The sequence below is a fragment of the Epinephelus moara genome, chromosome 5, assembly GCF_006386435.1.
Source record: "Epinephelus moara isolate mb chromosome 5, YSFRI_EMoa_1.0, whole genome shotgun sequence".
NCBI classification, from domain to species: domain Eukaryota; kingdom Metazoa; phylum Chordata; class Actinopteri; order Perciformes; family Serranidae; genus Epinephelus; species Epinephelus moara.
In genome coordinates this window covers 4,783,017-4,793,637 of record NC_065510.1, presented here as the reverse complement: position 1 = coordinate 4,793,637, position 10,621 = coordinate 4,783,017, and the positions used below count along the sequence as shown (strand labels likewise).

Here is a 10,621-nt window from a genome sequence, read left to right as displayed (position 1 = left end):
GCGGAGTCAGCAACAAGAGATTTTACACTCTAAAAGTTGAAGTGTACGATGTTCTTCACCTTTCTGTCACACAGTGAGTTCTAACAGGGAAATGAAGCTGTTATATGGCTCTCTCTCTCTTTACTGACAACACCAGTGATAAACATGAGCTGCTGGTCAGTGGGTGTGTCTGTGTCACTGGGAGACTCTGGCGACACAGACACACCCACTGTGTAAATGCTCCTTCAGACTCCACCCTGTTCCTCTCAGCTGGAGACGTGCTGACTGACGTCAGGTAACACACCGACTTAATAAATAATTCACACAACTAACCTTCAAAAACTCTGAACTGTCCCTTTATGGGACACATTTATAGGCACAGTTCAGAGTTGACAAAGTGAGCTCAGCGTGTGACCGTATGAATAATGTAGTATTTAATATTTTACCTTCTGGTCAGCAGCAGTGTCCACACAGTGTTTAACAGACAGGTGATTTAAGTTACTTTATTTTTACAGCTGTGATCGTCATGTGGACAAAACGGAAGCCGCACGTGTTCACATACACAACACTGACTCTGTGGTTCAGGGTGAACTTTAAAGTCTCAACAGTTTTCATGAGGGAGACAAACAGGAGCAGTTCAGGGACCTCTCATTTTAGTCCTGGTTCTGGTTCTCCGGGGCCTCCTTGTCCTCCAGCAGCTCCTGCAGTGAGGCCTGGGCCTCCAGCAGCGTGGTGTCGGTGTTGGCTCCCAGGAAGCGGGCGGTGAGCTCCAGGTCCTGCAGCCGCAGACGGACTCTGCTGCCCCGCTGCAGCCGCTCTCCGTCCGCCGGCCGCCGGCACACGCAGTGGAACTTCCCCCCGAAGTCGATGTACAGGTCGTCCCGGACCACGTGGACGATCTTCCCGTATACCACTTTGCCTTTGGCCGGTCCCATCTGGATCAGCGGGGACCGGCGGAGGAGTGCGGCGAAGCTCTTCTCCTGGCCGGGCGAGGAGCCGCTGCTGCCGCCCGCGGAGCTCTCCGCCTCCCGCCGGAGCTCCGACTGCAGGTCGAAGGCGGCAGCGAAGCCGGACCGGGGTCTGTCCGCGGCGGGCAGGTCTCTGTCTGAGGCCCCGCTGGCGTCCGAGCTGAAGGAGGTTCTGGTGAACCTGCAGGAGGTGAAGCGGAGTCTGGAAACAACCTTCCTCAGGGCCGCCATGCTGCTGTCTGCTCACCACACGAAGAGAACTAGTTAACTTCCGGTACAGGAGACACGCCCACAGCGCCTCCTGGCGGCTCCAGGTGCAACAGCACGTGACTCTTCAACACTCGCCTAAAAATGAACAAGAAGGAAACTAGAAATGAGAGCGAGTCTTGAAACAGAAGAAAAGAAAATACAAAACATATAAAACACACTGTGAAAACTGCAGGTCAGCAGTTTCACAGCATCTTTAGCATCTGTAGCATCTGTAGCAACTTTAGCTCACAGCATCTTTAGCACCTTTAGCATCTTTAGCTCACAGCATCTTTAGCACCTTTAGCATCTTTAGCTCACAGCATCTTTAGCATCTTTAGCTCAGAGCATCTTTAGCTCACAGCATCTTTAGCATCTGTAGCAACTTTAGCTCACAGCATCTTTAGCACCTTTAGCATCTTTAGCTCAGAGCATCTTTAGCTCAGAGCATCTTTAGCATCTTTAGCTCAGAGCATCTTTAGCTCAAAGCATCTTTAGCACCTTTAGCATCTTTAGCTCACAGCATCTTTAGCTCAGAGCATCTTTAGCTCACAGCATCTTTAGCTCACAGCATCTTTAGCACCTTTAGCATCTTTAGCTCACAGCATCTTTAGCTCACAGCATATTTAGCATCTTTAGCATCTGTAGCATCTTTAGCTCAGAGCATCTTCATTTCAAAGCATCTTTAGCTCAGAGCATCTTCAGCTCAAAGCATCTTAGCATCTTTAGCTCAGAGCATCTTTAGCATCTTTAGCTCAGAGTATCTTTAGCATCTTTAGCTCAGAGCATCTTTAGCATCTTTAGCATCTTTAGCTCAGAGCATCTTCAGCTCAAAGCATCTTTAGCATCTTCAGCTCAGAGCATCTTTAGCATCTTTAGCTCAGAGCATCTTTAGCTCAGAGCATCTTTAGCTCAGAGCATCTTTAGCATCTTTAGCTCAGAGCATCTTTAGCATCTTTAGCTCAGAGCTGTTAACGGGTCTGGAGCTCGATACTCGGTCCACACGTAAACAGAGAAACATCAATATTTCTCATATTAATATAACTCCAAACACAATCAGGGAGTCTCTGTTTCACATTGTACACAGGTTCGATCAACTTGTTAAAGTTAAAATCTGTGTGTCTTGAAATATTGACCTCTGGAAACTGATGCAAAGTTTTTACCGTTTTATTTCAATTATTTTTTTCTGTTTTATTTTATTTTTATTTATTATATTTTATTTTACTTTGTTTTATTTTTATTTTGTTTCGTTTTCTTTTGATTTATTTCATTTTATTATACTTTATTTTATTTTAGTTTTATTTTTTTTAATTAAGCACAGGGATCGGTGCTTGGTCCCCTCCTCTTCATTCTATACATGCTCCCCCTTGGCAAAATCATCCATCTCTACGGACTACAGTTCCACTGCTACGCCGACGACATCCAATTGTACATTTCCACCAAAGCCATCACCAACACCACCCTCTCCACACTCAGTAACTGTCTCTCTGAAACCAAAAACTGGATGCAAAGGAGCTATCTTCAACAAAACAGTGACAAATCAGACATTATCATCATTGGTCCCACATCCCACACCAGAACCACCCAAAACTTCAGCCTCACCTTCAACAACAGCACGCTGTCCTCATCCCCGCACATCTGGAACCTTGGTATCATTTTTGACAGCCAACTTAAGTTTGACCACCATATTAACTACATCAGCAGGACCGCCTTCTTTCACCTCAAAAACATTGCCCGTCTCCGCCCCTCACTCACCTACTCTGCTGCCGAAACCCTCATCCATGCTTTCATAACATCCAGACTAGATTACTGCAACAGCATCCTATACGGTTCATCATCGAAAGTCCTCAATAAACTCCAACACATCCAGAACTCCGCTGCCCGCCTGCTCACCCACACCCGCTCCCGAGAACACATCACCCCTGTCCTCCAAAAACTACAGTGGCTCCACATTTCACACCGCATACAATACAAAATCCTCCTACTCACCTACAAATCACTTAACAACCTGGCCCCCACCTACCTCACAGACCTGTGACACACCTTCAAATCTCTCCTAAAAACCCACCTTTTTAAATTGGCTTTTAATCTGTAAACTAAATATGTCTAATTTTCTGTTCTATCCTATCCCATCATATTCTATCTCTCCCCGATCTTTTACATTGTTTCTGTATTCTAATTGTGTTATTATTCTATATTGTTTTGTATTTTAAACTGTTATTATTTTTATGTAAACGTCTTTGAGCACTTGTAAAAGCGCGTTATAAATAAAATTTATTATTATTATTATTATTATGTTCTGTTTTGTTTTATTTTGCTTTGTCCTGTTTTATTTTTATTTTTTTCTGCTTTATTTCATTAGAGTTTGCTCCATGTTTTTTTTTTTAATTTATTTTTATTTTATTTCAGTGACAGCGGGTGGCGCCGTAGTGACGTGAAATGGTGACGTCTCCTCCAGCCGGAAGACGAGCGCTGAAGAGGAAGTAGCGCATGCGCCCTTTGCAGCAGAGACGCTACCATGGAGGAATCAAACATGGAGGTGTTCGTGAGTTCTGCGAGCTTCAGGTTCTCTACCTGGATGTTTCCGGACAGATGTTCAGTCCGAGACGTTCTGAGACGGTTCGTCCAGCAGCAGGTGAGAGTGACGTCAGACTGAGGCGGGAAAACAGAAACGATTCGGGGCTAAATGTTGCTGTGTAATGTCGCTCATGTGCTAACGGCAGAAGCTATCCTCGTTAGCAAACACCACCTGACCGGAGAACGTTGTATTAACGTGTTCTAACGTTTAAGTGATGAGAGTAGAGTTAGTTTCCTCCGGTGAGTCAGTGAGTGAAGTTTTAGTTTAACGCGGACATGGAGATTTGTTGATTTGGGACTTTGAAAAAAACATGGAGAAAATGAAAAGAAATTATTCACATGTTTTGTGCTTCACAAAGTTCTGACGCTCTTTATTCGTAAAAATACAGCTTTAATTCACACGAGATTAATAAAGACAAACGCCTTAATATCTTTGTCACAGCACCCAGACATGATCTTTGTATAATCACCTGTCGGATCAGAGAAACGGGAGCACCTGATGTAAATAACAAACGCACCTTCTGTAACAATATGGTAGAAACATGATGTCTTCAGTGTGATCACGTGACTGTCTGATGGACTGGTTCAGTTGGAGACCTCTTGACAACGTTTCACCCAAAAAAACCCTGATTTTGTTGATTTTCAAAAAAGAACGAGCAGTTTAAAATAAATTTGCTTCGTTATCTTGATCAAATAGAATAATAATCAATCAATAATATCGAAAACTAACCAAAACTATGACTTTATGTAAATCTTAATAACTGATGTGATCAACACTGTGTGTGTGTGTGTGTGTGTTCATACTTGTGTGTGTCTGGTTTGGTACGATCACATCAGTTTGCAGTGAACCTCTGTCAAGTTTCAGTTTCAGTCTTTATGTGTTCCAACTGAATGTAGTGACCACTGAACGCACCATGACACAGAGACTGTGATACCTGGAGCCTACACACCTGTAAAACAGCTCAGTGTTATTGTGGAGACTATATGACATCATTACTCTGGTTATATGTGTCACACACTCTGCTACAGTCTGTTTAAGGGACAGACAGACAGACAGACAGAGACACGTACATAAACAGAAGTTCTGTTTTAGAACAGACGAATTCAAACATTTCACTAGTGTGTGTGTATGTGTGTGTGTGTGTGTGTGTGTGTGTGTATGTGTGTGTGTAGGGAGTTTCTTCTTCAGATTTCTACGTCATCAGAAATGGTCGACGGTCACAGCTGGAGGATCCTCTGCAGCAGGGAGCCATCTATCACCTGGAGCCCCGCCTCTGTGGAGGGAAAGGGGGTGTGTATCAAGAAGTACACTGAACCAAAACCGTGTGTGTCTTCTTCTGTGGTGTTAAAATGTGTGTGTGTGTGTGTGTGTGTGTGTTTCAGGGTTTGGCTCCATGCTGCGAGCTCTGGGCGCTCAGATTGAGAAGACGACAAACCGTGAGGCCTGCAGAGACCTGAGTGGTCGACGCCTCCGAGACGTCAACCACGAGAAAGAGTAAGAGCTCGGGTTACATCACAGTAACCACCTGCACCTGCTTCCATAACAATAACAACAACCTTGTTGTCGTCAAAGAAGGTTTATGTTCTCACAACACTGTTAGTATAAAGATGTAAGACTGCAGCTGATTGTTCTCCTGTAGCGTAACTCTTCTTCTGTGGCGTAACTCTTCTTCTGTGGACTAACTCTTCTTCTGTGGTCTAACTCTTCTTCTGTGGTCTAACTCTTCTTCGTATGTGGTCTAACTCTTCTTCATATGGTGTAACTCTTCTTCTGTGGTGTAACTCTTCTTCGTATGTGGTGTAACTCTTCGTATGTGGTGTAACTCTTCGTATGTGGTCTAACTCTTCTTCTGTGGCGTAACTCTTCTTCTGTGGTGTAACTCTTCTTCGTCTGTGGTGTAACTCTTCTTCGTATGTGGTGTAACTCTTCTTCGTATGTGGTGTAACTCTTCTTCATCTGTGGTGTAACTCTTCTTCTGTGGTGTAACTCTTCTTCGTATGTGGTGTAACTCTTCTGTGGTGTAACTCTTCTTCGTTTGTGGTGTAACTCTTCTTCTGTGGTGTAACTCTTCTTCGTTTGTGGTGTAACTCTTCTGTGGTGTAACTCTTCTTCGTCTGTGGTGTAACTCTTCTTCGTATGTGGTGTAACTCTTCGTCTGTGGTCTAACTCTTCTGTGGTGTAACTCTTCTTCGTATGTGGTCTAACTCTTCTTCATATGGTGTAACTCTTCGTCTGTGGTGTAACTCTTCTGTGGCGTAACTCTTCTGTGGCGTAACTCTTCTTCTGTGGTGTAACTCTTCTTCGTATGTGGTGTAACTCTTCTTCGTATGTGGCGTAACTCTTCTTCGTCTGTGGCGCAACTCTTCTTCGTCTGTGGCATAACTCTCTTTCTTTGGTGTGTGCAGGATGGCAGAGTGGTTGAAGAAGCAGGCGGAGCGCGAGGCGGAGAAGGAGCAGCGTCGTCTGGAGCGTCTGCAGAGGAAACTGTCTGAACCCAAACACCAGTTCTCTGATCCCGAGTACCAGCAACAGTGTCACGACCTGTCGGAGAGACTCGAGGACTCGGTCATCAAAGGTCAGTGATGATGTCATGTTTCTGTGTCGGATTAAAGGGATAGTGCACCCAAAAATGAAAATTCAGCCATTATGTACTCACCCATATGCCGAGGGAGGCTCAGGTGAAGTTTTAGAGTCCTCACATCACTTGCAGAGATCCAAGGGGAGAGGAGGTAGCAACACAACTCCACCTAATGGAGGCTGACGGCGCCCCAGATTCAAACGTCCAAAAACACATAATTGAAACCACAAAATATCTCCATACTGCAGCCTCATTGTAGCCTGTAGCTCTGACTGCCTCTCTGTGCACCGAACTCACGTGTGTGCGCTTGCGTGAGACCGTGAGACATGGGCACCGCCTTCATGTGTGTTCACGTGCTTTCGCTGGTCTCGCGCGCACATGCACACTAAATTTACAGGACCATTAGAGCTCCTTTCCATGATTGCCCACTCCAGGCCACTCTGGTCCCCTGACTCCGAAGTCCAATATGTTAGCTTATGTATATTTGTTGCACAGTAGTAGAAAATAATATTTGGAAGGCCAAATCCACCTTCCTCCTTACAACGCTGAAGAAAAATCCTTTTTATTCTAGGGGTGGTTTTATTCCACAGGAAGTGAATATGTTTATCTAACTCTTTGAAAAAAGCTTTGGATATAAACACAGTAATAGTCTGAAATAAGAATATAAATCTAGGCAAAACTGACATCTTTACAGAGTGTATTCTCCCCGCTAAGGATATTGGGAGGGCACACCAGCGCTGAAGGTCTAGTTTTGCTTTATCCAGAGCAGGTTTAAAATTATGTTTAAAGCGGTCTCTGTATTTTCTAGTAACTGTAACTACAGGATAGGTGAAGTTATCACAGGTTACTCTGAATGGATCTGGCTCAAATGACATTAGCTTTGCCTGTTCGTTAATAGGGAAGAGCAGACTTTTAGTAAAGTTTATCTTGTAGCCAGATACTTCCACAAATCTTGAAATAATGCTCATTACATTTGGAATGGACACATGTGGGTCAGACAAATACAATACAAGGTCATCTGCATAAAGTGCCAGTTTGTGTACCCGCTCTCCTCATATGTTTAGCACTTCTTATCATGACTGCCAAAGGCTCAGTGGCAATATCAAGCAAGAGTGTGGAGAGAGGGCACCCCTGTCTAGTTCCCCTGTTCAAGCGTTAGTATTGGGATAGTACACGGTTGATGCGAATAGCTGCATGGGGCGATGCATATAGTACTCTTATCAATGAACAAAAGGAGGCGCCAAATCCAAACTTTTCTAACACTTTAAATTAAAACTCATATTCTGTCCTATCAAATGCTTTATGTGCATCTTAAGATATCAGGACTTCGGCCATAGTTGTTGCTTTTGGAGAGTAAATAACATTGTTCATGTGCTGCAGTTTTCCATACAGTTGCCTTTCAGAGATGAATCCAGACTGGTCTGGGTGCACTATCTTATGAATGACTGTATCCAGTCTGGTTGCTAGTACTTTTGCTAGAATCTTATAATCAACTACCAGTAGACTTATTGATCTATAGCATTCACATTTTAATCTGTCTTTGCTAGGGGTGTAACGGTACACAAAAATCACGGTTCGGTATGTACCTCGGTACACAAGTCACAGTTCGTTTTTTTTCGGTACAGTAATGAAAAAAATATTTAACTATTAAATATCTTTTACTTATTGGTAACCTTATTAAAACATACCACCACAGCAGTTAACTCTTTTTACAAAATTTTTGAATGAAACAAATATATATATAAAATCCTGCTTTTTCACATTGTTTGAATGAAAATAGAAATATAAAAGTGAAAAATAAAATCCTGCTGTTTTTTTAACACGTTTTGAATGAAAAATATAAATATACATTTCTGCTTTAACAGTTTTACTCAATTAAAATAAAAAGTATAGTGCAGCTGGTCAGCTTTAAAGCCTGCTCAGATTCAGTTTTACTAGGAACTTACTTAGCTTTCCCACTTTGTTAAAGTGCAGTAAACAAAACATGCTTATATCTAAAGTGCAGCTTAAACAATTTTACTCAACTCCAATGGCGTTGGTTATTTCTTTAGCGCGATGGTCAGGGAAACGCTCTTTCTTTTTAAACGACGACGATATCGTAGTTTGCACCAGATTGCTTTTTCTAGTCGTGCCGGTTAACGTTCAAACTCGGGTGGTGTCGCTTTAGATGCGTTAGCATGTTAGACGTGTTTCCAAGTACATACCCGACCGCTGTTCTGCAGTGTCGGCACACTGCTTTTGTCTTGTCAACTTGTTTATTTCCATCTTCGTATTTTACCCTGAAACCAAAGTGTTCCCAAACGGAGGACTTAAGGTTTGCGGGTGGGTCTTCAGGTTCGTCAGGCTCACTTGCCATGTTGTCAAAATGCGAGAATGCGCTGCACAAAATGAAAGCGGAGATTTACGGTGGGACTCGGTCCGTCAGTCAATTATGTCCGTCGGGGAACTAGATATTTTAAATGGTTCAGCTCGCAAAAATGGAATTAAAATAAAACAAAATAAAGTAAAATAATATCCTGCGCCCAATAATTCGGTACAGGGTCGTGCCGAACTGAAAGTCGCGTACCGAACGGTTCGACACAAATACATGTACCGTTACGGCCCTAGTCTTTGCCTTTCTTTAGGATAACTGAAATTGTCTCCTCTGTCCTTGTGGGGGCAAAGATCCTCGCTGTAGTGCCTCATCAAATACTTCACATAGCAGTGGGGCAAGCTTGAATGAGTATTTCTTATAGAATTCAATGGGGAACCAATCGGGGCCCGGAGCTTTACCACCTTTTATTTTACTAATAGCCCTTTGTATTTCCCCCACCAACAGAGCCTTGTCTAAGGCCCCACTACCTTCAGCATCCAGGGAAGGCAATTTAAAATTGTCAATAAACTGTCTAATTTGCACCTTGTTTACAGCCTCTGATGTGTATAATTGTTCATAGAATTTCTTAAATTGATTGTTGATCTCCTGTTGAATAATAGTAGTGTTGCCCTCTGCGGACTCCACCTCTGAGATGTAAGCTTCTGCTTCTGCCTGCCTTAGTTGGTGAGACAGTAACCTGTGTGCACGCTCCCCAAATTCATAGGAATCATAGCGTGGCTTTAAATGGACTTCCTCTGGCCCATCTGTAGACAGAATATCAAATTCAGTTTGCCATCTCACCCTTTCTCTATACAGGTCTGCTGAGGGCGTTGTCGCATGCTTCATATGTATTTCGTTAATTAACGAAGTTAGTTAGTGTAAGCGCTGTGCCTTTCTTCGTTCATGCCTGCAGTAAATGAAATAATTTGCCCTTTAAAGTTGGCCTTCATGGCTTCCCATAAATTACTCCTACTGGTATCTGGTGAATCATAAGTTTCCAAGAAATAATCTATTTGATTGGATAAAAATGAGATAAACTCTTCATACGATAGCACAAGGGGTTCAACCTCTACATACGCCTAGAAAAGCAGAGTGATAATACTACTGCGCTATGGTCTGAAATTACAATTTCTCCAAAGTCATAGGAATTGACTAGGGGAAGGAGCCTCTTATCCAATAGGAAAAAATCTGTCCTTGAGTAAGATTGATTTGCAGGTGTGAAAAACGTTACTGTCTGGAGTTGGGGTTTTGCAGTCTCCAGGCATCTGCTATCCCATAGGCCTGGAGAAAGGAGTTAATGTGTTGTGTTGAATTAGCAGTGGTTCTACTGGTGAGCCTTGAGCGGTCCAAAGTAGGGTGTAACACGCAGTTAAACTCTGCCCAGGATTAACTGATGATTATTCAGCTCAGGGACCAAAGAAAAGAACTCCCCATTATCCCAGTTTGGAGCACAAATGTTTGCTCGGCTAACAGGTATGTTGAACAGTTTCCTCTGCACAATAATAAATCTGCCATTTTTATCAGATGTTACTTTAGAACTAGTGAATCAGACATTCCTATGTATAAGTATAGTAGTGCCTCTACAGTACTTTTAACATTGAAGCTAGAATGACAGACTCAATCAATCAATCAATTTTATTTATAAAGCCCAATATCACAAATCACAATATGTTGAAAGTATTAATATGTGATAGTATACGAGAGAGAGAGAGAGTCGCCAATTCCTTTCAAATTTTCGCAATATTTGTTTTAACTTACGGGTTTGAGAGTTATACCAAGGAGCGAACTTTCTTTGCATTGTTAACTTCTTTTTAAGAGGAGCTACAGAGTCAAGTGTTGTTCGCAGCGAGCCTACGGCGCTATCGACAAAATGATCAAAGTCGGTACAGGAAACCTCTGTTACTGAGGGACTTGGTATT

At 42.9% G+C, this 10,621-nt stretch overlaps 2 protein-coding genes across 2 annotated transcripts in view; one reads left to right on the top strand and one right to left on the bottom strand.

Moving 5' to 3' along the window:
* Positions 1-398: 398 nt before the first annotated feature.
* mrps28 (mitochondrial ribosomal protein S28) lies at positions 399-1,224 on the bottom strand. Its single transcript, XM_050043478.1, has one exon. It carries the CDS (start codon positions 1,176-1,178, stop codon positions 633-635), a length of 546 nt encoding a protein of 181 aa, XP_049899435.1. The 5' UTR covers positions 1,179-1,224; the 3' UTR covers positions 399-632.
* Positions 1,225-3,668: 2,444 nt separating this feature from the next.
* sde2 (SDE2 telomere maintenance homolog (S. pombe)) overlaps positions 3,669-10,621 on the top strand; it is an 11,054-nt gene continuing 4,101 nt past the window's right edge. Inside the window, exons 1-5 of the mRNA XM_050044950.1 lie at positions 3,669-3,828; positions 4,944-5,061; positions 5,154-5,265; positions 6,177-6,346; positions 9,519-9,550. Coding sequence (XP_049900907.1) covers positions 3,712-3,828; positions 4,944-5,061; positions 5,154-5,265; positions 6,177-6,346; positions 9,519-9,550 — 549 coding nt within the window. The 5' untranslated portion in view covers positions 3,669-3,711. The remainder of the gene's footprint in view (positions 3,829-4,943; positions 5,062-5,153; positions 5,266-6,176; positions 6,347-9,518; positions 9,551-10,621) is intronic.